The 27,680-nt window shown below is 36.8% G+C and overlaps 1 protein-coding gene and 1 long non-coding RNA gene across 2 annotated transcripts in view; both read right to left on the reverse strand.

Annotated features, from left to right (window-relative positions):
• BTBD16 (BTB domain containing 16) overlaps positions 1–12,361 on the reverse strand; it is a 36,823-nt gene extending 24,462 nt beyond the window's left edge. The window contains exons 1-10 of the mRNA XM_087965682.1: positions 12,252–12,361; positions 12,023–12,089; positions 9,938–10,097; positions 7,404–7,524; positions 6,354–6,412; positions 6,107–6,250; positions 5,524–5,649; positions 3,549–3,663; positions 1,760–1,829; positions 1,385–1,515 (exon numbers count right to left, since the gene is read on the reverse strand). Coding sequence (XP_087821808.1) covers positions 1,385–1,515; positions 1,760–1,829; positions 3,549–3,663; positions 5,524–5,649; positions 6,107–6,250; positions 6,354–6,412; positions 7,404–7,524; positions 9,938–10,097; positions 12,023–12,089; positions 12,252–12,361 — 1,103 coding nt within the window. The remainder of the gene's footprint in view (positions 1–1,384; positions 1,516–1,759; positions 1,830–3,548; positions 3,664–5,523; positions 5,650–6,106; positions 6,251–6,353; positions 6,413–7,403; positions 7,525–9,937; positions 10,098–12,022; positions 12,090–12,251) is intronic.
• Positions 12,362–19,317: 6,956 nt separating this feature from the next.
• On the reverse strand, positions 19,318–22,790 carry LOC148130864 (uncharacterized). Its single transcript, XR_015749385.1, has 3 exons — positions 22,669–22,790; positions 21,840–21,956; positions 19,318–21,203 (listed from the first exon to the last, which is right to left on the reverse strand). It is a non-coding gene; the product is annotated as an uncharacterized LOC148130864 (long non-coding RNA).
• Positions 22,791–27,680: the final 4,890 nt, after the last annotated feature.

Below are 27,680 nucleotides of genomic sequence, written 5' to 3' on the forward strand. Positions count from 1 at the left end.
TGGCTCTGGTGGCTGTGGAAGAAACTGGGGAAGGGCAAAGTCCGGCTGGGCAGAGCAGAGGAGAGGTAGAGCAAGACAGAGGGAATTCAGAGGAAGATCCAGGCCCATCCCCTCTTCATCCTAGGGCATGCAGGGAGGAACGGAGAAGGGAGCAACGTGAGTTGCGTGGCTTACAGGGGAGGAAAGGGCCCTGATTCCCTTCATTAGCTGCAGCTGGGAACACAGTGTTTAAAAAGGGAGTTTGCGCACAGCAACTTGTGGGAAGCAAATCGTGAGTTATCTTTTATGGTCGAGGGTTATCTGGGTTCCTGGTGTCTTCCCAACGGGGTGTGTTTTGTTGGCCTTCGAAGTCTGCAATTCCTTATCCTGCCCTGTCCAGTTAATTGCTGCAACATGGTTTGTGTGGATTTTTATTTACAGTTTATATGTACTTTGTTTTCGGACTGAATTTCCTTCATTTAAAGACTGTTCTTAGGAGAGTTTTTTCTCCAGCCTTCGCTATTCACAATGATCAGGTTCAACCATTACCTGGTGAATCAGATCATCATAATCAGATCTGAATGATTCCATTAATATAGCCAATATTGGTAAAAGTAGCCTTCCTGTTGAGTTGATTTCTTAGGTCTCGTCTAGCTAGTGGGACAAGTTTGACTATGTTGTACCTCCTTTCTCTTTAATCTCTACGTCCTTACAAGCAAGGTAGTTAACAGCTACCTATATAATTATGATATCACTGCTAAGTGAAGATTAACACACACGTGTTCTTTGTATTTTATGCTGCAATGCCTACTATTTTACATTTGCTAAAATAGTGCTTGCATTTTACCTCATTACAATGTAGTCCTTGATTAATGATGATGATAATTGGGACCAGAATTTCCACTGGTAAGCAATGCAGTTGAAAGGCTTAATGTCACATGACTACATTGCTTACTGATGGCAGTCCCAGCAGTCCTCAGTGCTGTTCCTTGAGGATAATGGGTCACTAAGTGAGCTGCCCAGTTTTAACAATCAAAGTCAGAAAGGAAGTTGATAGGAAGTTACAAGTCCTTGGTGGCTTGCACCAGGTCAGCAGACAGGTAAAGAGCGTTCAGTTTAGCAATTTCAGGTCCAGGGTGGCTACTGCTGAATGCCAGACTGTGTATGGGCAGCAATGCATAATTTTGGACCTGGGGTTGCCTGCTGTCGGGTGGGGGTGTGTCATAGGTGTTTGCATCAATATGCACAAGTGATTTCTGGCCTGGGGTATAGTTGCTGCCAAGCAGGGGAGACTTACTGGAGCAACTTGCAACCTTTCTTACATTATCTTGATGAACCTTTACTTATTCTAAGAAGACCACACCTTCATTCAGGAACCCCTCCTTTTAGCCAAGCACTTTCTGACCTTGGAGATTTAAGCACTTTCTGCAGCAGCTCCAGTGGCAGGTTCCGCAGGCATATCTGGGAGCCAAGCTGTGGGACAAGGTTTACCTCAGTCCATCTTTCACAGAGAGTGATCAAGGAAGGTTGCTTATACTGTTTCCAAAGTGGGGAGAAACAGAGAAGTTAAAGAAACTCTGAACTCTAGAACCATCTTGTGGTAGAAACTGGAAATTAAACCACTTTATATTTGATTGGAGACCAAAAAAACAAAAAGAACATTCATTTCTTTTGGGATGACATTTTAATAGTTGCAATTTTAATGTTATAAAATGAAAATGCAACTAATACATTTAGAATTCCACTACTTAAAAGAAAAACCATTAAGTTTGCAGCTCACCTTGCAGCCTGCAATATAATAACTACAGACATTGGTAGGACAGATACTCCTTTTCATGACCTGGATGCACCTGGAGGGCAGAAAAGATTGAGTTACAAGCAAGAAGAGGGTTAAGAGGAGAACCAAAAGAAGGAAAGGAAAAATACAAATAATCTTTCTAGCTCTTTGGCTCTCTCTATATAAGCAAATGCCCGCCAAATGCATTTTTGCAGGTCACAGAACTTCTTTAGCCCCTGGGTGGGAAATTCTGGTGTCTCTCTCAGTGATTCTCTAGAGAATCATCTTGAATCCTTTCTCTTCATAGAGAAACCTGAGCCTAGCTCACTCTGTATCATTTATCTTCTCATGGGCATAGCAGACTGCTGTTGCGGGGAAACAATATTTATTTGGTTTGTTTACCTCATGTTTAATTACACAATTCTCTCGGGGACAACACGGTTTGCATATTGGTCAGATGCTTTATCTCTCTGTGGGACAAGTCAGGCTGCTCCCTTCCCCCCCCCACCTCCAGTTAGACAGATGAAAATGACTCTTCTGAAGTTTTTTTGTAGTCTCTTGGCAAAAAGTAGTTATTTAGAATTGCTGGTCAACTTGTCTGAATTTTGAATAAAGGCCATTTAGGGACAAGACAGAAATGAAGGGAAATCAACATATTCTGTTTTGTTTTTGTTTTTAAAACAAAACTTAAAGGGAAGGAGAAATTAACCCAAGACATCACTTCATGACAGAAATCAAACAATAATTCCTTTCTGTTCCCTTTACTAAAATCACACACACACACACACACACACACACACACCGGAAGCAGCGGGGAAACAATTATTTCTTTCAAAGCAAACAGCAATTTTATGACAGTGAGATAACCATGGATATGAAAGTGTTTAAAAAACTCCGTCTCAGTACCAGAGGTCTGATACAATGTTCTTTTCCACCTGAAAGAATTGTTAACAATTTTTATATATTATTCTGCAGCAGCCTTCTCCAATCTGGAAGCCTTCAAATGTATCAGACATCTCTTAATCCCAAAAAGAATTATAGGAGCATAATCACTGGAGTACTCTATTGATTAGAAGTTATGAGAGCTAACTTTGAACATATCTGGAAGCCTGCTGGTTCAGTGAAGTCTGCTTTGCAATATTACTAGAGAGACAATAGTTTAGATCAGGCATGGGGAATCTACATTTCTCCTATATGAAATTCTGAAATCGTCTTCTTCAAGATGATTCTCTGAAGAAATTCCAGAATTTCCCACTGGGTGGCTAAAGAAATTCTGAGGCTGAAATGCATCTAGTGCCTGTTTGCTTGTAAAGCCTCAGCTTGGTGAAGGTGCTGGCCTAGAAACCAAGAGACCAGTCCTGCTTTAGAGACAAAAGCCAGCTGGGTAATTTTGGGCCAGTCACTCTCTCAGCCCAACATTCTTCACAGGGTTTTTGTTGTGGGGAAAAGAGGAAGAGAAAGAAGTACTGTGTATGTTTGTTCCCTTCGGTTACTTATAAAGTAATAAAGGTGGGATAAAAATCAAATAAATAAATAAAATATTGCCGAATTTCTCTTTATCTTCTGTGCTGGTAGATAAAGTTCATCAAAATTTAGGAGGCCACAAGTTTCCAATTCCTGACCCCTTGGCATTTAAATATAAATATAGTTTAAACACAGTTTTGGGATAGACTTTGGCTGATGAAGGCTGACATCCCACTCAGAACGTTTTTGTAATAAGAGGAATGCCATGGCATAACTCACTCCCCAAATCTCAAGCAAATTGTATTACGGTATGTCATAATCTACTTACTTTTGAAAAAGGCTAGGGAACTGTAACACTTCTGCTGCAGCCAGAATTCCTAGAACATCTTCTTCATTCACTTCTGGTTCAGAATTGTACATGTTCTTGAGTGCAACAGCAAAGGCTTCATCGTATCCACACAATATGCCAATAAACATGTGGTTATAAATATAATAAGATGTCAGCATTACCCCTGCTCCCGAACAAAATATTTATTCAGATTACTACAGAATGTGTATGGGGATTCTCAATCATCCAGGTCATGGTTGTATTAAATGTGCCTCCCCCCACCCCTCAAAAGGCAACAGGATTTTCTTGTTGTTATTGTTTTTTCTTTGAAAAAAAATGAGGAAGTTTCTTGTATGAGAAGTGAAACATTTTCAAAGAAAAAAAATAAAGTCCAGTTGCCTTTTGGGGAAAAAAGCACCTTTGAGATTATTATAGAACTATCACTATATATACGTTAGTTGCTCCCATCATCAATGATTTTAAATAATAGATGGATACGAAGAACACCTTTGTCAGTCACCCAGGAATTCTAGACAAAAACAGATTCTGAAAAGGCTGCTCAATATTTGTGATATCTAGGGAACACAAAACAATACAGACTGTTGTTGCGAGACATAAAATACAAGTAGGCCCTGAGCTCAGTATAGCTGTTTCCATGCAAGGAGTTTGAGGGACAGATTGAATTCATCCTTTCCCAAGTATTATTAGTATCATATAGCAGTAGTAATAGCACTTAGACTTATATATCACTTTATAGTGCTTTACAGCCCTCTCTAAGCAGTTAATAGAGTCAACATATTGCCCCCAACAATCTGGGTCCTCATTTTACCCACCTCTGAAGGATGGAAGGCTGAGTGAACCTTGAGCCTGGTGGGATTTGAACAGCCAAATTGTAGGCAACTGGCTGCAGAAGTAGCTTGCAGTACTGCACTCTAACCCAGTGGCTCCCAACCTTTTTTGAACCATGGACCGGTTTCACAATTATTTATTCTTCCAAGGACCGGTACCTGAGTAGCGAGACTCCACCGCCATCGGGACGGCTCTTTGTTCAAAGCCGACCCCCCCACTCTTTGACAAAACTAAGGTGCGAGCACCCAAACGCCGCTTTACAACCGAAAACCCGGAAGCGCCGTCGAAACAAGATGGCGGCGCCCAAGCTTTGCGGCCCGGTAAAAAATGATCCATGGACCGGTACCAGTTTGGGGACTGGTGGTTGGGGACCCCTGCTCTAACCACTGTGCCACAGAGGCTTCTATATGCTTGTAATCAGGATAGGTATGGGGCACTCATGGCTTTCTAGATATTAGACCTGTTTCCATGAACCCCAACCAGCAAAGTTAATGATCATAGATGGGAATTTTATTTGGTTCCAGATACAGGTAGTCCTAGAGGGACAACAGTTTATTTAGTGACTGTTCAAAGTTACGACGTCACTGAAAAAAGCGACTTAAGACTATTTTTGATACTTATGACCATTACAGCATCCCCATGGTCATGTGATCAAAATTCAGCTACTTGGCAACTAACAAGTATGTATGACAATTGCAGTGTCCCAAAGTCACATTATCCCCTTTTGCCAACCTTCTGACTAGCAAAGTCAATGGGGAAGCCAGGTTCTCTTAAAAACTCTGTTCTAGCTTAACAGTTGCAGTGATTCACTTAACAACTGGTGCAAGAAAGGTCATAAAATGGGGTGAAATTCACTTAGCAACTGTCTCATTTAACAACAAGAATTTTAGGCTCAGTTATGGTCGTAAGTTGAGGACTACCTGTATTTACTATTTTTAAAAAGGTTTTTTTTTAAAAAAAATAGTTTTAAAAGACTCTAGAAGATGAAGTAGGAAAAGATTTAAAAATTACTAGCCAGTATAGGTACTACAATGAGAGATGTAGCCTTTTCCATTATAGTGGCCTGTGAAACACCTTAATATCTTTGGCAAATAGTCAATTTATAGAGTAAGATAGTTTGCATTACCAAACCGAGTGACATCTTGATCACTGATCTCCAGAGCAATGGTGACTTTTGGCAATTTTTCCTTCTGTTGGCAGAATTCATCTTGCTTACAACCAGCTAGCAGACAGCATTTATAACAACGGGTTTCTGCTAAAAACATTGGAAACACAGGAAATATGACACTATAAAAAGGCAGCATACGTGGTCTATTCAAGTCAATGGTAAACAGAGAAAATGTCTAAATTGTTTATTTTTCATTAATATATTTTGCCCACTAATATACTAACAGCTTAATAGTTCATGATAGTTTAATTGTTATTTTCAAAGAACTAAACATTTTTCTAAGATTTTCTATCTTAGAACATTTACAAGAGAGAGAAATGTAAAGATACTATAGGCAAATGCCAACCCTATTTTACTCCCTGATTCCAGCTGGAAAGTATGACTATAGATTTATGACTTAGAGCCAATAAGTAACCATGAATTTTTCTGGCTGTAAACCACTGTGAATCCAGTAAAATAGAAGATGCCATATATTAAGACTTCAGTGTCTTAATCAATTCTAAAGACATATAAAAATAAATTTTGTAACATCTATCAATACCTTTTTTAGATTTCAATATGCTTCCTGTGCTTGGGGAAAGGCTATGCTGTGTTGCTTCAGCAAGAAGTTGGGAAAGGATGTGAGATTTAAATAAATACATTCGATGAAGTTCCCATTCAAAGCCCAAGCAGTCCAAAGTTACATCTGAAGAGAGAGATGGAAACTAGTTAAAAGCCACAGCTAGTTCTCTGAAGATGAAAAATCAGTCATGCAGCTTATACAGTATATCTCAATTCAGACGGCTTACCTGGTTCCATGCCTTCTGTGATCTTCTGTGTATAAGAAAAAAGCATTTGATTGGGCAATCTTTGGTGGGAGAATATCCTTAGTGGAAAAGAAATGGATGATGAAACCATGCTTTTAAGGCACTTAATTTAATTAAAAGCCATAACATATATATAATGCACCGTAAATTAAATTTCCCAAACCAGAGGAATCATGACTGCAATTGTGTGGGTCATACTGGCAGGGAATTTAGAAGGTACAGACCCAACTCATCTGAAAGATTGGACTAAAGTGAAAAATAGTGATATTTTTCATCTGAACTTAAATTACCTATATAATGCAGTAATAATGTAAAGTGACCTGTGTAAATCTCTCTGGATATAAGAAAATTAGCCTGATGAGTGGCAAGATTATAGGAGAGTGCAGGAGCACTTGGCTAAATTCTTATCAATGTTTGTAACTTAATGTGCACCTGACATATACTATATACATAATAAACTGATTTTCCAACTTCATTTCCACCAATCAATGAGAAACAATGACAGCTAACTTTGAAACTAACCCAGGAACTAATGATGATTTTCCATAAACAGTTGCATATTGGTCAGCCAAATGCATGTATTATGTCAAATACATAATGATCTATGTACACACTATTATGCATATGGGGGACATCTTATACATCAGGGTTTTTAAACTTGGCAACTTTAACATGTGGATTTCAATTCCAAGAGTTCTCCAGGCAGCAGGAGTTGAAATCCACATATCTTAAAGTTGCCAAGTTTGAAAAACACTGACATATGAAATTTTCCCAACTTCCTTCTTCCCATGTTTCAAATTCCAAAATGTCTATTTAGAAGAGCAGAAGTTTGGCAATGTTTAGCAATATATTATCTATATAAGTAGGAAGTATATTCTTACTATTAAGCATAATGGAACCCTAATTTTTGGTCGCTTGCATATATGGTATATTACCTTCTTCAGCATCTATAAGCCAGAAATAAGCTATTAATCATTTCCATATTGAATCATTTGATGCAGGATTATACAAAAAACTACTTCTGACTCTTACCTGGGTCTGGGTTTAATTTGTGGACACATATTTGCAAAAGATTGGGCACTAGATTCATCGAGAAGTTCTGCACCTGTTTTCCAGGACCCAAATTCTTCCCCCAGAGGCACAGAGCTATCCACTGAACAGTTGGGGAGAAAAATGCAAGGAAGCATGTCAGTAACTATCAGGTAGCACCAATATTTACTGTATATGCCATTAATTCAACTGTATGATCTGAAAGGGAGAGGCATTTGTGTTTCTTCAACATTACTTTATACCATTCTCTTTGCTAACGGAATCCTTAAGTTTGCCTGCAGATAGCTAGGCTGAATGCCTGAAAATTGGTGAGAATGAACGGATTTTTACAGCACAATGAACCATGAACCAACCAACCACATTGTACCTCTGTATAACATATAAACTCAGGCCATGTAAGTAGTTTATGGTTCTCTTTTTTTATGGCCAACCCAGAAAGTTGGCTTGGCCATTTACTAATTACTTTTGATTGTACTTCTTTGTTATTGTTTCCTAGAAATATTTCTGTTTTACAGTTTTATAGTTTTTAATGTTGTAAACTGCCCAGAGTTCCTTTGACCCAGAATGGGCGACAAATAAATCTGATAAATTTTGTGGTTTCCCACTTGACATGCAAGGAAGTGTACAATTTAAATGACAAATATTCCTAAAAAAATAAAATATAGAAAATCATAAAGCAAGCAATTCAACAAAACAACAAATCTTGACAGGTTCAAAAGACCTTCTGATCTGGGGGAGAAAACCAGGTGTTTAGCACCTTATACAAGTCAGGCAAGCAGGATCAGGCCATCTCAATCTCCAGGAGGAATTCTATTTTATAGGGCAGGAATTTGATATTGTTAACTGAATGATCAAAGTGAGTTATCTAAACAAGCCATAAGGACTTGTCTATAGATGTGATTCCTATTTTCTACCTAATTTCAAATCCTTGTATAGTCAAGCAAATATCCCTAGTTCCTCATCATACTTTATTTCTGTATCCCTTATTGTTCCTAGTATTTTTTTTTGCTCTAGCTTAGGGATATCTACAACATAAAAAAGGATTGGGGTTCAAACACTTGGTTGTAGTTACTGTCTTGACTTTTTGTACCACTTCACTGCAATACCCAGAATTGGATACAATAGTCCAGTATGATTTGATCCCTACAAAGTACAATTGAGCAATTAGCTCCCATTATCTGGAAATAATGTTTCTATTGCTGCTATTCTAAGGTTCCATTGGCCTAGTGCACGATGTTTGGTTATCCAATAAGACCCCTAAATTCTTCACTCATGCATTACCTGAGATCTCCTCAATTCTGTACTGTTATTTCTTGCCTTTGTTTTCCTTTTCTGATGTACTTATTCTTGCCACTTTAACGTTCAACTCTGTTAATACCATTGTGAGTTATTATGAATTTAGATAAACAAAGTTGTCCTTCGAGGTGCTAGCCGACTCCCCTAGCTTGGCAATTATCTGTACATTTGATTCCATTTCCCCAAATGAGTTCCAATTCTCTTGATTAGCACAAGGCAGAAGATGAAGCCCCAGGGGACATCACTCGATACACAATCATTATATAAGAAGCCATTGAGTGAACTTGTTCAACCAGCTGTGAATGTACTGAATCACTCGTCCATTTTATCCATGTTTTCACAAGACTGTCGTGTGAGATTCCCTGGCCCTTTACTAAGATCAGGTTATACTATATCCACAGCATTCCTTTGGTTTTTCTAATTAGTAACTCTGTCGTAGAAGGATGCCTGGTAATGTAAGCATTCTTTTCCCTGTGCTCATAGATGCAGGCCTCGACAATCTGTTCTTGCCCAGCACAGGAGTTAACTGGCTTGTGGTTTCCCGATCCTCCTTTCTGAACATCTAGTCTTAGGTTGATCTTTTATATAGCTTTCTGACAGTTCAGTGGCATTTTTCAAAATGTATATAATTACAATAGCATTTTCCACCAAATCTTTACAGGTAGTCCTCAATTTAAAACCATTCATTTAATGATGGCTCAAAGTTACAATGGCATTAGAAAACATGACCAGTTTTCACATAGATGACCATTGCAGCATTTCCAAAGTCATGTGATCACACTTAGGGAACAATGAGCATGTATTTACAACAATTTCAGCATCCCAGGTCATGTGATCATCATTTGCAACCTTTCCAGCCAGCTTTCGACAAGCAAAGCCAAGTGGGGGCGAGCCAGATTTGCTAACAAAACTGCATGTTTTGTTTAACACGGTATTTATTAGCTTAACAACCATGGCAAAAAGATGGTAAAATAGGGCATGACTCACTTACTAACTACCTTCCTTAGCAAAATAAATTTTGGGCTCAATTGTAGTAACTCAAGGACTACCTGTATATGTTTTACATATATACAAACATATATGTTTTATATGTTTTACTTCTCTGCTTCACATAGTATATGAACTCGTGCATCATAACTTGTTAGCAAATGAAGGGTAAAACAAATACATTTCTTATTGTGGAATCTGAGCCCAGCCAGTATTTCTAGTTATCACCTTACCAGTCATTATTTTCAGCAAGCTGTTATGGAGGCCATCTTGCTTCACTTTATCACTCTGTGAAATTCCTAGTAAGTCACAGGATGAAGTGAACGGAAATTGACAGCGATTGGTGGGTCCTGCTTGATTGCGGAAGAAACGTCGTTTCATGGGTCCTGAAATCTTATACAAAAGTATTTTTTAGCCCATTACCCTACTTAGCATTTTATCCAAGGAGATTGATTGACTGCTCTATCAAGGAAATAATTAGTAAATCCAAATTTCAGAGGCAGTAAAATAGAGTGTTGCTTCTTGCCTTTACTTTATTATTTTCTTTAGATAAACTGGTTTTCTGTGTTGGAAACAAGTTGCTGGATTAAGGTCTATTCAGATATCTCAGTCTACTTCCCCCACCCTTCATGTTTCAGCCATGACAGATGGAGATAATGACAGTTGTTGGGCAACTGTATTTTCACTGAAGAAAAATTGAAAGTGAATTCTTTATAATATTGTTAAACAAATCTGAGACCACCAAAAATTTTCGAATGGAATGTCTGCTGTGCTTTTATGTAAGAGGACTTACATAATAACACATCCTTCCCCTAACTCTACAACAGGAGTCTCCAACCTTGGCAAATTTAAGACTTGTGCACTTCAACTCCCAGAGTTCCTCAGCCAGAGTTGAAGTCTACAGGTCTTAAAGTTGCCAAGGTTGGAGACCCCTGCTCTAGAAAATGAAAACTGAGCCAAAAATTCTCAGTGATAATTTTTGTGAAAATGGGTGGGTGAAAGGCATTGGGAAGCTAGACATAGACCTTTGTGAAGCAACAAAGATGCATCTTGACAAGGTGATTTAGCTGTAATCAACAGTTCTTAGAAGGTAGGTTGGCAACACAAGCATTCCAATGAATACTCTAATTTCAAATGAGAAATCTATATATAGACAATTTATGGCAGTAGCACCCTTAACCATTTTCTTGAGCTTCTTTATCCAGAAGGCAAGAGGCTTGCCTCTTTTGTAAAATCATGGCAGTCTCCATCTGTTCATTGTTATTTCTTTTGTCGGTATGAAATATAATATTTGCAGGATGATCTAGGACATTCATTTCAAACACATGCTGGTATCTCCCTTATGTTGTCTGAGCTTTGCCTGCTCTAATGGCAATGTGCATTCCAGTTCTTAACATGGAAAAGTCAACTATAAAATATTACTAAGCTATGCAGCTGTGTGGGGGAAGTTAATAAAAAGTTCATCTAGAAAGAGAAATAAATAGGGAGGAACAAAGTACAACTTGCTGGAAGGTGAGATGAGAAAAACTGGTTCATATATCATGCTAGCCATATGATTTATTTTTGGCTAAGCATATTGTCTGAACCCAGAAAATGTGATTTATTATTAATCATAATTAAGCAAACCATGGCTTAATATTATATTATTAAATGCCACTAATCTTGATGACAAGAAATATAATGGAGAAAGACAGTGAATAAACAAACAAACCAAAAACTGAAGGTAGCAGTGAAAGAAACAGGATTTCATGAAAATCTAATCCTGAATGTAAAGAAAAGGGTTCTGTAATTTTGAGGGAATGGAACTTGAAATGCAGGGGATCTATCAGTCAAGGAATTGAGAGTTGGGACAGGATAATGAATGTTTAATATTGATTTTAAATATTGGCTGAATTATATTTGCTCCTTCCAACAGAGTAGTTAACCGAAGCACATACTCTTGTAGCTTAGCTTTTGCTAGTAAATCTTGTACATACATAGGAATAATATAGTAGAATCTTTACTTCATGTAAATTAAATAATTGTGCAATTATAAATATGATAAAGCTTTTAATATCTGAACCCAGATAATCTCTGGATGGCATCATATGCACAATTGCACTGTGGCCTGTACACCTCAGTTTATAACTCTAATGGAAGAATCTCAGGTAAGTAAGGGGTCATCTGGATCCTAACAGTCCAGGTTAAGGCAGTGCTAAGAAATGAACAATTGAATTTTAGGAGAGTACAATGTCATTAACTTAATTTGGAGCAGATATTCTATAGCAGTCAGTGTCTTGTTTTCTTTCAATAGCATTGTCACCAGAGATTACACTTACCTTTGCTATTTCTTTCTCAGATGGTGAAAGTCCTCCCAGAGATACAAAGGGAGCTGATAGCAGATAACTAAAGGTTAAAAGGGTATCATCAATGCCATACCAAGGAAAGCTGCACAGGTAAAACTTTGCCTCCCTCTCAAAAGGATACAATTATTTTTTTACATGAAGTACAGCATCCCATGCAAAAACAAGTGAAAATTTTGTCCTCTACTCTTTTACTGTCATGTACTTTATTTCACCTGAAAGTGGGACATTTGCTAAGTAGATGGAAACAGTATCTTGTGAGGAGTTGACCCAGTCATCATGACATATATCATGAGATGTCTTTGCCTTATTCATTCTGTTAAGGTGCAAAGAAAGCCCTCTTACGGCATAATCTCTCCAAAGCTTGCTACCAAATTATAATTTTAACATGTACTGAATAATCATATTAACTGTACTGAATAGTTAAACACTAATTTAATTCGTTAAATATTTGCATTTAAATGACAATAAATACAATTTAAGTCTGACCCTCCTTTAGTCAGGGGAGCACATATCTCAAACAGAAAGTGTGGCCTCAACCTTAAAAAGGAAAAACTCTGAGGCAGAGTTCCCAGGACTGGCTGAGGAATTCTGGGAGTTGAAGTCCACCTATCTTAAAAGTTGCTTAGGCTCCATGGCAAGAATCTCCAACCTTGGCAACTTTAAGCCTGGCAGACTTCAACTCCCAGAATGCCCCAGCCACCTGGGGAATTCTGGGAGCTGAAGTCCTCCAAGCTTAAAGTTGCCAAGGTTGGAGACCCCTGCTCTACAGAAGTGGGACACTATGGCCCCTTTATGACTGTGGACTTCAATTCCCAGCATGGCTGGCTCAGGAATTCTGGGAATTGAAGTCCACAAGTCATAAAAGGGCTATAGTTCCTCACCCCTGCTGTAAAACATAATCCACATCCTATGAAATGCCTGGAATCTTGTATCACAGCCTATCTCAAGTTGGTTCTCTTCAGTGTGCTGGACTTCATTCCCCATCATCCTTAGTCATACTATCTAAAACTAAAGGGGTTTAGCCGAACACTCTGTAATGGTATTAAGTTGAAGAAGGTGGATCTGCTAACAGACATGCTAGATAGAAGCAAATTGGAGCAAATAGAAGTAGTCCTCAACTTACATAGTTCGCTTAGTAACCGTTTGAAGTTACGACGACACTGAAAAAAGTGACTTATCATTTTTCACACTGATGACTGTTGCAGAATCCCCATGGTCATGTGATTTACATTCAGATGCTTGACAACTGACTCACATTTATGACAGTTGCAGTGTCCTGGGGTCATGTGATCACCTTTTGCGATCTTCTGACAAGCAAAGTCAATGGGGAAATCAAATTTCCTTAACAACTGTGTTACTAATTTAACAACTGCAGTGATTACCTTAACCTATGTGGCAAGAAAAGTAGCAAAATGGGACAAAACTCACATAACAAATTTCTCACTCAGCAACCTAAACTTTGGGCTCAGTTGTGATGGTAAGTTGAGGACTACCCATACCAAGAAGGAATTTCCTTTCCCATCCATTTGCCCGTTCCAAACTTATTTTGGTTGTATCAGCTTCTACTTACTGACATACTGTTTTATCTGAACTCGGCGTTTCAGGAACAGCGGAAGAGATACGAAACAAGTCTGCATGATTCTTTCTTTTCCCATAAAAATGCCTGTAGTGAGCCATTTGGCAAGAAGTTCAAAAATGCTACGCTAGTACTTGTTAATACTCAGGTGGAATAACCAAGAATTGCTGATGAGAAGCTTCCCAGCCCCTTCCAATTTTATTTTCACTACTCTCCTTCAAAAGAAAAAGATGTCCAGCATCAATATGATCAATGAATGAGAGGGTCTGCATACACCTAAGTCAGCATTGTGACACCTTACATCACTGTGGCATCACAATACAGCTTCAGCAGTTCTTTCATTTCTGATTCAAAGCTAGGAACAAAGTTAACACCACATAAGTTGTCTAAGGGGAGGCATCCTAGAAAGATGGTGGATGTTGTTGGTATACAAATACAGAAAAGCACACCAATTATCTCCCTGTTGTCAACGAACAAATAAGCAAGCAATATAGAAACCAATGGAATGTATTCTTTGAAAAATTCTCTCTCTGTCTCTCCTTCCCTCCCTTCTCTAGGACTAATAGCTCTCCTTTCTATAAGCATTAAGCAAACACGGGGACATTACATATCCTTGATCCATTTCCTGTTCAGAGTTTAATCATTTGCTAGACATTCCAGTTACTCTCATTTTAATCTCCCTGTATGCCTCTCTGACCACATTCAGTAACCAAAGCTTTTGTGTATTTGCACAAAAAACCTCTAATTCAGAACTACTTTGTCTAAATTAACAAAATTAAAATTAAATTAAATTAATTTAGCTCCTGCTAGAGCTACGGGACTGGACTACAAAACCTCCAAGATCCCTTCCAGCTCTGTTCTCTTCTATTTGTGCAATAAACCTTTTTTCATATGTTTATCTATTTCCCGTGACCTGCTGAAGAGCAAAAAAATTGGTCTGCACAACCCTGTCTGGTGTAAAGCACTTCCCAATTTTTGCATTATTGCCATTTCTGACCACTTTTAATCAGAATTCTGCCAAACCTACTTCCGGGAAACTTCAATGAATCTTGCTGTAATTTTTGTGTTCACTTTTGTTACCCTTCCCTTTGCAGAACAGAACAATAAGGACATTAGTCCTGTTCTCAGGCACAGATCCAATGTTGCAGTGTTCATGTGCACATCCTTTTTTGTGTGTGTGTATCATTCCAATTTTAATATTTGGGCTGCTATTCTAAAAGCAGACCATGTCTTCTTCTTCTTCTTCTTTTCATCTTCAGGTTTACCATTTGTGAAACTTTCTTACAGGCTTTACGACTTCCCTTTCCGCTATCTTTTTCTTGTGTATTTCCAGGAACATACCTTTTTTTTTTTAAACAAATTTTATTCAGTTTTTCACATTAAAAACAAAAATCTCTTTTTAGTGGACAACATATTTCCGGGTCAACACCTTTACATACAAATATGACAGCAATTATACATTCATATATGTAATAATTCTATTATTACCTTTTCCATTCCAAATTTTCAGTAAGGAGAGAAACAAACACATTAATTCTAGCCTCTTTCAATTAATCTCAATCGAAACATCTTTTTGTTTCATTTCAATTATTTCAAATATAATCCTTTAATATTTATTTTAAAAATAAAGATAAACAATATGTGTTTGCCTAACAACAACAACAATAATAATAATATAATAAAAAGTTACCAATGTCTCTCCTCGCTTTTAATAGTCTATATTAACTTATTAATTTAGTTGGTTCTTTAGTCTGTCATATTCCCTTTTCATTACACATTCTTTTTATAAATTCTAGATTAATACACATTTTAACACTAAAAAAACAAACAAACAAGTATTGGTTTCCCCCCTTTTACTGTTTTGAGTGTGACACCTCAATGATTAAAAAATACCTTTATTCCCTCATCTTGATTCCCAATAAACCATTATTTTTAAGAAGTTACAATAATAATCATTACATCTTTTCATTTGGATTCTGCATCGTATTTCCCCCCTTTGATTTTTAATAAGAGTTATCAGTATCTATATTACCCTATTTTCTAAATATTTTTAATTGCAGAAATATTCTTATTACCCCTTGTCACCCTGCAGAATCCTTTTTTTAATTCATCAACCATTATCTCTGAAAAAACAATTTCTTTTCAACATTTTACTATTTCCGTATTTCTTTATTTCATGCACCTGTTTCTTACTGCTTCTCCTCTCCCTCTTTTCCCCATATCTTTTCTCATTCCAGTTTATATCCCTCTCTTTCTTAATATCTTCCTTTCCCCTTTTCTGCTGGGTCTTTCTGCCTTTCCTGACTTCACAGGTATTCCCCCTTTTGATTGCCTTCTTAAGTCTCAACTTTTTAACCTTCCTTCTTTCCCCACTTCTTTGTAGTGTTCTTTGTGTTAATTGTCTATTTAAAATGTTTTCTCCTTGAATCGACTCCTCCTCCTCTGAAGCTCTTTCTTCTTGTTCTTCAATTACCATTTCCATTTTTTTCTAACACAGAGCAAAGTGATTCGCCTCTTTCCTGTAGTAATTCTCTCATATTTTTAAGTTCCATTTTTAATTCCCGAAGAGATATCATCATTACACACCTATATTTTATGATAATTAAAGTCCACAAAAAACCCCACTTTTACTTTCCTTCTTTCTTCTTTCAATTTTCTAAAGTTCTCCGTTATTCCAGCCGAGGGTCTATACCAAAAACATCAATCAATCCCACAGTCAGTCTTTCCTTGGTTTTTCTTTATTCTGGTTCTGCTTTCACTTTCTAAGATTCTTACTTTGTTTCAATATTTCTTTAATGTTATATCCACACAAGTTCATTCAGAAACAGGATGCTTTCCCTTTTGTTTGAGCTCAAGTTTTTGTCAAAAGGTGGCACTCTCCATTATACAAAGTCTTCACCTTTTCCCCCTATTTTTTTATTTAGGGTTTTTCGAACCTTATTCCAGCACAGTCCAGTCTCCAATTTGTAAACTTTATTATTATTATTTTTTGACAATCTTAAATCCAGCTTTATTTTATGCCTGTTTATTCCCAAAATATTTTAGTTCAATTTAGTTAAATCTTTAGTTCCAGCTTCTTCCTTTCCTGGTTCGAAGCCCCACTTAGCTGTCAAAAATATATATATATTTTCCTGTCCCTTTGTAATTTCGCTGCTCACTTTTCTTTTCTTAAAAATTCCATGTTACCTTAATCCCGGGGTACTTTTGTTTAGCTGTATTGCCCAGTTGTCCCAGTTCAGATGTTATCCACCTCTTTCTTCCCTCCTGCACAAATCTTAATCCAGCTGAGTCCTCCTCTTCGGGGTGGCCATTTTAAACCACCGCTGCAGTCATCTTTGGGGGAAAAAAGATCAAGCCCAGGGGGGGAGATGCGGCTCCCCTCAACCTGGCTTGTGGCTTCCCCTTACTCCGCCACCCCTCCAAGGCAGCTTCAGCCCCTAATCGTAATAATCAGGGCTCTCCAATGAAAGAGCACAGACCATAGCCGCAGAGAGTCGCGATCTAGGGTCCGTCAGCGAGGAGGCTCCCAGGAACATACCTTTGAGTTCAACCTTTCAGTGTATCATTCCTGTAAAACTCTCTTTTTGGCATTGTCTCATTTCAATTTCATCCCAAATAATTTCATTTTTCTTTTCATTCACTCTGCTGGAAGTGCCTTGTATGCTGGCTTAGAATGCATGCATATACACTACAGAAATGTACTAAGGAAGAAACACTGAATCCAATGATGCTTATATCTGAATACATGAACCATATTCAGGTATAAGTATCATTGGATTCAGTGAAGCTGTGCACTTGCACATAGATTGTAGACTTTACCACTGCATGAGATTCAATGCACATACAACTTTTCCCCCACTTTCATTTTCTCTTACTGTTTAACAGTGGCAACGGATGAAAAAAGAGACAAATTGGCATATTCCTATCATCAATATAAATCTAACTTTTTCAGAAAGTGCTCCAAGGAGCGTGTCTTCATAAGAAACTAAATGGGATTCAGTAGAGTCTCTATGCCACTTCTAGGTGAGTGTAGAACATTTCAGCTCCTTTGTGCTGGAACTGATGAATGTTCTAAGTGATCTGTGATGGCATAAAGGTGTCTGATAAATCTTTTTAATGAGCAATAGGAAAATGCTTCCAAAGTGGTAACCATGCCTTATCTGAAGATGTCTGGTTGGCAGTATAGTCAGTACTAAGAGACTAGCTTGAATCAACATTATTTTCTGAACAATTTTTATCCCAGAGCTATAATTGCAATTAACAATGAACTTCAGGACCACCATCAGTGAGCTGTTGGACAGTATTACTTGGTCTGTTGTATGGATGCTTGTGTGTTTTTAGGGGCGGGGAATTTTAGCAGGTGTTGGGGGGTGTTTGGGGATTGTCATGTGTGTATGCATATTGGGTCTGGTCTCTGGGTTTTATATGAATTTTGTTGTATGTATACTGTGTATATACGTACAATGACAATAAAGAATTCAATTCAATTAACATATAATAGTACTTCCCTTTTCTTTTTCTGTTTTAATTCTTCTAAGATTTTTTCTTTTATCCCAAAACAGCATTAAAAAAACAAAAACACCCAACCCTAAATTCTTAGGTTCGAACTCAGCTAAAGACTCTCAGACAAATAACAGCACACAATTAGATAAGAATCTTTATTGCATACTAGGAAGCAGCCACCCAAAAAATTGACTGCCTTTCGTCAAGTCCAATTATGGTACTTCTTTCTCCTACCTCTCCCACCATTGTTTAATTGACTTTTGTCCCACATTTCTTGGGCTTGTAGCTAGCTGACTGTTGGTTGTTGACCTAATTAACATCTCTGTCCTGAGAATATCTCTGGTTTGCAGCTTAAATTCCACAAAAGGCCAAGATGTCAAAGAACTTGATCGGTGATTATCTGCTCATCTCTTTTCTTGTTCCTATTAATTCTCTTAAATCAAGAAGAAACACATTATTGCATACTGACTACATTTTATTCTGCCCATTCTTTTAAGTTAATAAAATCACAACGCTCCAGTTATAAGGTTAATTAAATGGATGCAGATTTGTCATTAAATATTGTGAACAAAGGCAAAAATAGATGCTAAATATAGTACAATATAATTCAAATATTTCAAAGGAATAATAAATATAATTTACCATTCACGATAAAGAGCTCTAGACTAGTTTTGTGGATATACTTTAAAATTCCACAAATGGACTATTCTCGACTGTAGTTGACAGAAGTTGTAATTAAATTCATCTGGCGCCAATGTGCCTTCATCCTACCCAAGAATATCAGTTTTGTATTTAAGCATCATTGGCATTCCTAGGGCAACAAATTAAGAAACCCAGGGTAGCTTTGGAAGTGAAACTAAAGCTTTCATTCTGTGCATACCACTATGGAAATTATTCTCACTGCTTTCAAATGGGCTTAGGTTAGAATTAGGTCACTCGATGGTTCCATAAGAGAGTGTCCAAAATGTTCATACCACAGTTGTATTGGGATTCAACTGATGATTCTCTAGCTAAAATTTATTATAACTAGTTCTGCAGTGGGAAAATATCTTAGTAGAACCTACGACATTCAACATGTACATTAGTAAATGTAATTGGCTTAAACATTTTTTAAAAATGAAAATAGCATAGTAAAGTAGTTTTGGGCGTTGGATTAGAATGGGGTGTGTGTGTGCAAGTTTCAATCCACTGTCAGACAAAGAAGTTTATTGTATGACTTGTGTCAGTCTCTCTTTTAACCTAATCTATTTTACAGAACTATTTGGGGACATAAGTTCCTGAATGAAACTTGTAATATATGTCTCTCCTCTTTTCAGAATCACTTCACACTTTTTTAAAATAAGAGATATCAGGGGTTAGAAAAACATTCCAGTGACAACAGAGTTAAGATGAATCAATAAATGATATCCATGGATCTTAATATTGGCAAAAAGTAAGTATAAAATGACCCAGAAATTAGTCCAAAAATAAGTACATACACAAATACTATGAATTAACTTCTGCAGAATTTGAACTATTTGGAAGTTTCAATGAAAGATTGTAGAAAAACTTCTATTGGTATAAAAACATGAGCATAGAATAATTCCTATTTTTCCATGGTAAAATGCTTGCTGTATATGCATTATGTTACCTGAATTGTACAGTGTTAAATTAGGACATTGGGACTAAATCTTCCATTTGGTATTATAAAATTAATTTTAAGATGATAATAGCATAATCCCAAATGTCTGTTCTAAGTAATTTGAGGTCAGTAAGATTCAGTCTTAGAAAAGCAGATGGGACTGAGGTCTCATAAGCCTGCTGATGGAAACTGTGTTAATTTAGTTTTTCAGTTTATCCTTAGTAAAAATCCAAGACAAAGATCTGTTCCCTTCTCAGTCATTTTTTGTTGTTGGATCCACTCAATGCCTCATGCCTTTAATTTTCTTCTTCAGAGTAAAGTAGTTTTAAATATACAAAGGATACCAAAGTGGTTCATCTATAAAATCAAGCACTATAACAAATTCTAATTTTTGTCTTATCTGTTTTTTTTAATCACTTCTTCCTTGTTCAATAGGATTAGAATTTTCCTCTGAAGGATTACTATTATGATTATATTTATCAAATTGCAAACAACATCAATTAGAGTGGCATTTGTGAGAAACGGTTAAATCAAAAAGCTGTTCATACCACAGCTGTTGGTTGTTCTCTGCAAGCAGTTGCTTTGTTTACTAGATTAATAAAATAAATCAGAATAAACAGTAAAAACCTGACATAAAGCAGGCTGCCTGTGAAAGCATGAACATTGAGGGCCCTACCCCCACACCAGTGTCACTGCCCAGATCATGGCACTTTGTTGTTCATACATACTTACAAAATATAACTGTGGTGAGAAAATCTTTCAGTATCCAACTGCACACACAAAGACATCCAACCTAAAACCCCGACTCTGCAAATTCTAACTTCTAGACCACAAGCATTTAATTTCCTGGCTGCAGATGCTTAAATGTATTGGGTGGAAAAAGAAAGACAGGTTGCTGGAAACCCCCTCCCTTTCCCGCTAATTGATTCAACGTGTGGGCATTATAAAGAAGAAGAAGAAAAGTAAGCAGGACCAGTTTTTAAACCACATGTTTCTTCCAGTGATAATTAATATCATCTTTGTAGCTCAGTTCCATACAATATTGTCATCTTCTAATGACATAGACTCTTCTATTTATTGCATTTTTCCTGAATCAAACCATGGTGAGTTTCTCCCAGGGTGTCCACTGGATTAGATTATAGGATGTGCGCTGTGCTCACAAGGATCCTTCCTGTCTCTGGAATTTAAATATAGTTTGGAAAGTTGGGTTTTGCAATCTTTTATCCATCCCTTTCTGGCTTGAGTGTATCAGTTCAGATTAAACAGCAGGTGCCAGAAGACAAAAAGGACAAAGAGAGAGAAGTAACCCATCGAGAGAATGTTTCTGGATCCCAGGCCTTTGGCATTGCAGTTATTTGAGTAGCAGCAGTAAACGCTCACTCCAGGAGCTTGTGAACTTCCTCGCCGGGCTCGGTCACAGAATGACCTATATGAGCAGGTCTTCATAATGCCACCTAGAACAGATTCAGAGACAAATCCAAGATATTTACTGTCAGTGCTTATCTGCTCCTTTATCTTATTAGCCTGAATTAGAACATCTTGGCTCTTTGAAGTGCTTATCTGAGGGAGGGACAGTTCAAGGAAGAAATAACTTTAAGGACATTTTGCCCTTCTCTTGCATTTTGTTTGATTTACATCAAACACAGATGGATCTGTACAAAACTACATACCTTTTTTTTATTTAGAAAAAAGTAGAACCTTCCATGCACCATTGGGCTACTTATAAGTAGAAAATCCTTCTTGCTAACTGAAGTTTCAGATAAACCATTTATTTATTATTCATCAATCTTAACATCAGATAAGTCATTTATTCTTACAGAATGACTTTTTTTGTAAAAGAGGAAAAAAGTGAACATTCTATCCACAGGCAGACACAAATCCAGTCATTGTGCAAAAGGTATATTTGGAATTTATCAACAATGCTAATGATAAAACACGAATGGCTTCCAGTTTCTATATTTTGTTCAAAATTTGATTCAATTTCTTGCTCTTGAGCCAACAACAGCAATACTGACATATTCTTCTGTTGTTTGACACACTTTGAATTTAACCAATTTAACTTCAGATGGTGGTTATTATAGAGCACTTACTTGATTGTCCTCTGATGATTGCACAAGCATCAGAATGTCCTGGACATTGTTCAGAGCCTTGTTCGTTACACTCCTCATTACTTGCACCTGCACACGTATAGCACTGCAGCCCCTCACCTGATATTATTATTATATACATAAAAAAAAGAATTGCTTTATTTGCAGTGAAAACAAATCAGCTTTGATTCTCTCTACCAGGAGACAGTTTTAACTACAATACAAACATCTGATAGCAGTAATATAAGTGATTTCAGTCATTTTAAAGAAGGCAGTTATGGTTTCCACTTGATGGAAGAATAGACTCACTACAAATATTTTAAAACTGAATATATTTCCCTATGTTCTTGAAAATTCAAAATTGTATCATGCAATTCTTTGTAAAGTTCAGTCTGGAAAAAAGCACAAAAAACTAAACCCTAATCATGTAAATATCAAGATTTCAACAGGATAACTTCTTTTCCCTTTTACATCTGTAGTTATGAATTCTGAGGAGGGAATTTAGATACTAGGCCACTAAAGACCTTAAGTAACAAAGTATTAGTTCCATACTTCATTTACAAGTTTGTGTGCACACACATATGTAAAGCTGTAATTAAGAAATAGGAATTTGCTCCAAGAAGAAATGTTAATTTATGTTTAAAATAATTGAAGCTATCCAGTTAGACTCCTCTTGAATCTCAAAGATGGAAAAGAAAAGACCAGTAGAAAGTAATTGGTTATTAACTATTCTAAGCTACCTTAAAAAGCATTATTTTTATTTGTAAATCTGGAATGTTTAAATCCTGAATTATGGTAAGTGAGAGAAGAAACATGGAACAAAATTACTTACTTTCTATGGTGAAAAGAAAGCTGAGAAGGACGAAGCTGATGAATGGCTTCATCATGGAGAGCCAACAAAAGTATTGTTAGACAAAACAACTGATTGTCATTTACGCTCTAATGCTTATTCAGCATAGTTAATCCTCTCTAGAGGATCATGTAGGGGCTAAATGGTGCAGGGTATACTGTAATCTGTTTTTTTTTTTCTGGCTACTCTTCAAGACAGATGTATTCCTTCATATCTCTAGCATTCTCAGGAAATACTTTTTATCAACTATCTAAAAGGGAACATCTCATCTGTCCAAACACCCATGTTTCTCTCACTATCCTAAAAATAATGGAGTACTAATTGGTATTTTATGGGAGTATATGCATAAACGTTTTCAGATGCACAATTCTTAGCTTGCTGAGCTATTCAGTACTTAACCGGATTCTAATAGATCAGCCAATATATGAGAAGTCAGAAATGTTCCTGTTTATTTTCTACTAAATGTAAAGCTATTGTGACAAAAATCAGCTGTTGAATTCATCATCCATTTTACTGCCTTATTGTGGACTGAGTATTAAGCTCACATATACTCCACCCTAGTGAGAATGAGCGCTCCAGTTGTAAACCAAGGTCAAATTATGAGAAACCATAGGCTTCTTCAGTTAATTCAAGCTAAACATTACTGTAACTTTTAAGGTCAGTTGTATTATGCAAAAGTTTCTCTTGAAGCCAGTTAAAGCTCAGAAGGAGATGAAACAAAGATTTTTGCCCTCCCCCCACTTTTCAATTTTTGTATCAATGTGGGGAGATGTCTAAACAACCCAAACTTCCATCCCTCTAAACTAGGGGATCACAACATAGCCCTGTTGCTCCATACAGACAACACTGTAGTTCTTTTCAGGACACTAACTGACCTTAAATGAGATCTGAGAACTTTGGTCCAATATTGCAACAATAATAATCTGGCAATAAACTATCATAAAGCCAAGATTATGATTTTTGCTAAAAGATTGAAGCTCTGGTTATGGAGCATTAATGGCCACAAGATTGAATTAGTGATTAGCTTTAAGTATTTAAGAGTAGTCATGCATGCCTCTGGCTTGCTGGAAGCCTACTGTTAATATGCCACTACTATTGGTCAAAGATCCACCAATGCCGTTCTTAAATTTTTTTCCAGTCCAAGGGAGGACATTATGTTCTAGTGGTACTTAAGCTGTTTCAGAGAAGCTTCCAGTCCAGGTCCTTTATGGATTCTGTCCCCAACCCCCAATCTTGTGTTTCACCTCTCTGGAGATGGTAGGATCCAAATTCATCAGAGAAGCTTTCCAAATCCCATGCTGTATCTCAAATGCACATCTATGAATAGAAACACGTATGATCAAAGTTGAGTCAAGAGTGCGCCGAGCTTCTTTAAACCTTTGGCTAAAGCTCAACTTCTGTCTTCAAGACTTAGCACCATTAATTCTTCAGGACAATTTGCAATCCACATGGATCAAGACTGTTGAATCTAATATTTTAAATCTAGGCTGCGCTTCCTCTTCAAGAACTGAGGCAGCAATTGTTCTGACCTAGGCTTCACAAAATCACGAAACAGACTCCTTGTCCCGACAAAACCCCTTTTTATTTGGCTAATGTGAATTCCTATCATTCACATCCAACCAAGTCCCGACAAAGTCTTTCAAGGATGAATTGCAACCACAGAACTTATCAGGCTTGGAGAATTGCCAGGCCGATAGCTTCCAAACGCAACACTGTACAAGGAAATACTTGGCAAGGAGTCTCTGTGAGTCACAGATAAACAAATCTTCACATTAATTAAAAGAACTGTCTCTTGCGGACTTCCGGTTTGTCGGCCCGCGAGCGGCAGGGATTTGCGAAGCTGCGCGATCCCTGCCGCGCTAGCACGTTTTTGGGGCTCCGACCCAGCCGGGACGAGCTAGGCTGCCCTGCAGGGGCAGCGGAAGGTAGGGGGATCCGGAGAAGGGTTTGGGGTGCTGCAGACTCCCTCCCTGGCCGGCAGAACTCCCTTTTCCCAGGACGGTGCAGCGGCGGTCTGTAATGGCCGCCACAAAGAAGCTGGCAGCCGGGTAAGAATGTGCAGGAGGAAGTGGAGAAAGTGATTGAGAGGAGAAAGTTTTTCTTGGCTCCTAGGACTCTAAGACATATCTAATAAAATTCCTGAAAAGTATGACTTTCTGAATAATACCTGCCAGAAGAGGAAAAAAGCGGCTGTTTGAAGGTGCTGAAAGGATAGCTTTCCCTCTTTTCCTACGGAATAAATAACTGGATATTAAGAAACCTATTTCTTTTAGGTGAAAATTGGTTTTAAGCGATGAGTGGGAAGAGAGAGGATTAAAAAGAAAACATTTGTATGCTAAGACTTTGTTGGAGCAGATGCCTTAAGGATTTGAAGACTAGAATATATTGCAATAAGATTTTAAACAGATTTGGACTTTCTTTCTCTTGGATTGATATTACCCCAGAAGGAGAAAGTGAGAACTCTGCCTTGGTTTGGACTGACTGATAACTTTGGGACTGTTTTATTTTTTTTATTTTCTTTTGAATATTCTGGTTGTTGTAAGAAGAAAGAAGGGGAAAAGAAAAGAAAAGATTTATAATGGCTCTTTCTGTTGGGGAACTAAGAAAAGAATATGAACAAGCAAAAAAAAATGGTAAAGATGGTGTGGAAGAAGCTTTCCTTTTTTTAGAAATGGCGCTTATTAATTATCAACAAACATTACAACAGATGAAGACAGCAGAGGAACAAGAAAGAAAGAAAGGAGCCATTTTTAATGAATCTCAGAACTTGATCCAGAAAGAAGGAAGAGAGAAAGAAAAGAAAAGAAGAGAAAAGAAGAAAATTAAAGGACTTAAGGACTTAAGATCTAAAAAACATTTAAGAAAGGGAAAAATAAGGTGCAAAACCAATATGATGATAATAAACAAAAGGGAAAAGGAATACGACAGAGAAGGGAAGCTGGCAAGGCAGAGGCTAGAAGAAGGGGGTAGAAAGGTTTGTTGGGAGAAGAAAGAAAGGGAAAAGGTGGAGAAAAGCTACAATGTTTTGAAATTAAATGAAAAAAAGAAATTTTTTTTGGATAATGGATAAAGTATAATTTTTTTTTTTAAAAAAAGATTTTGCAAGGTACATAAGATGAGATGGTAGTATTGTAATGATTTAAGAGTTGATAAGAGATTAAAATGTTAAAATGTTTAAAAATGATTGGCTTTAAAACCTAATAATAGGGGAGGTTTAGAATATTGTTTTAATTAAAGAGTTTAATAAGACTATGGTACTGATGTTATTATAAAATTTTTATTATAGTATCTTTTTTTTAATATTTGGATTTATTGTCTAATTATGTACTTAATTATGTTGGATGTATTAGTTAGATAGAATGTACCAAGCAAAATCGGATTGGGTATTAGATATTATTTTAAAGATTAATTTGATTAATTTAGAGGGGAGATAGAAAGGCATCATACTCTGATTAATGATTTCAGGAGAAACTTATTTTCTTTTTTTTTATAAGGAATGAGACAAAGGGATGATAAAAATGGACAAAAGATATAAATATAATGATTCAAATTAAGATGATTAATTAAGATAGAAGTAAGAAGTGTGAAATATGTGGGGAAGTTAATATAGAAGGCTTAGAATGGTAAATAAAATAAGTAATGATATGTAAGATGAGCATGAATATAATTGAAGTCCATGAAGAGAGAGATACCTGGGTCCAAGTTACTTTCCAAAAGATTTTTTTATGTTTTGTGTGTTGTGTGTATATGTCTTTTTGGGGGGAGAATTAGTTAAAAATTGTAGAAATATAGATTGAGAATAATGGTAACTAAGTCAGAAAGAAACAGATGAAATAATAATAATGATATTGAATAAGAGTAAAGAGAAGTAAAGAGAAATTGAATAAGAGGTTTTGGTATGTTGTATGGAAATGGTTTAAAATAGAATTATAATTTATCTGACTTGTTAAATTGACAATGAAAAAAGGTTTAAACATGTAATGAATAATGACAATTTGTGTGTTTTAAAAATTAATAAAACTTGTTTAAAAAAAAAAAAAAAGAACTGTCTCTTGCAAACACCACTCCCCTTTCGCTCCTATTTATTCCCTATGGGAAGGGGCCATTCACCATCCACCTGTGCCTTTACTCCCAAGTCGACCCTTGTTCCTTAACTGTTCCCTTCTTCTGATGGCTCTGTGCATGCATATAAATCCCTATTAGTGCACTGGAATACTCTGCAGTATAGATTAAAAAGTGGCCATTGGGTGAAAAAAACTGCCTCTGTGATCTCAGAGAGGTGGAAATTACAGAGCATGTTCTAGTTCACTGTTCCTTTTATGAAAACATGTGAAGCAGATTGATCCTACCTCCGATTAGAGGTCCTGGTTGCTCAGGTTCAGTTTATGCCCAGATGCTGCTCATAGTTTAAGTATCCCTTGCTAGAATGCACATAACTAGGCTTTGTGCAGGAATATAGAATCTTGATGGGCCAATCTCCTGCAGTGTATTCTTTGTAACTATAATTCATTCAAAATTTAGATATTACTTTGTTGGTACTAATAGTTTTATATACTATTACCTTGCTGTAATTTTAGAAGTTATCATGTTTAATATAATGTTAGTGTTTACATTTAAAAAAAAAAAAAGCACAGGAACTTTTAAAGTCAAATATTTCCAGTAACTTGTATCGGCCCTAGCATCATTTGTACAAGCATTCAGAAGAAAAGTCACATATTTTATACTAGTAGATTTTTAAAATATATCACTTATTATATTCTCTTGGGAGTTTTGTATACAGTATACCTGGGTGATCTCTAAAGCACCTTGGCTGTATTGGTATTCTGAGAAATAATGTTTTTCATACCAATGAAATAACAGAATAATATATAAAAAGCTGATGCTACTCAATATCAGATTTAGACTGATTTTCAAAGTCCCAGTTAATAATATGAAATCCATTTTCAAGCTGGAAGGGAAAAATTATTTGTGGTAAGTATCACAGAGGCAAGTAC

The sequence above is a fragment of the Notechis scutatus genome, chromosome 4, assembly GCF_049901735.1.
Source record: "Notechis scutatus isolate UNSWTSFEM ecotype Mainland chromosome 4, rNotScu1.2, whole genome shotgun sequence".
NCBI lineage: Eukaryota > Metazoa > Chordata > Lepidosauria > Squamata > Elapidae > Notechis > Notechis scutatus.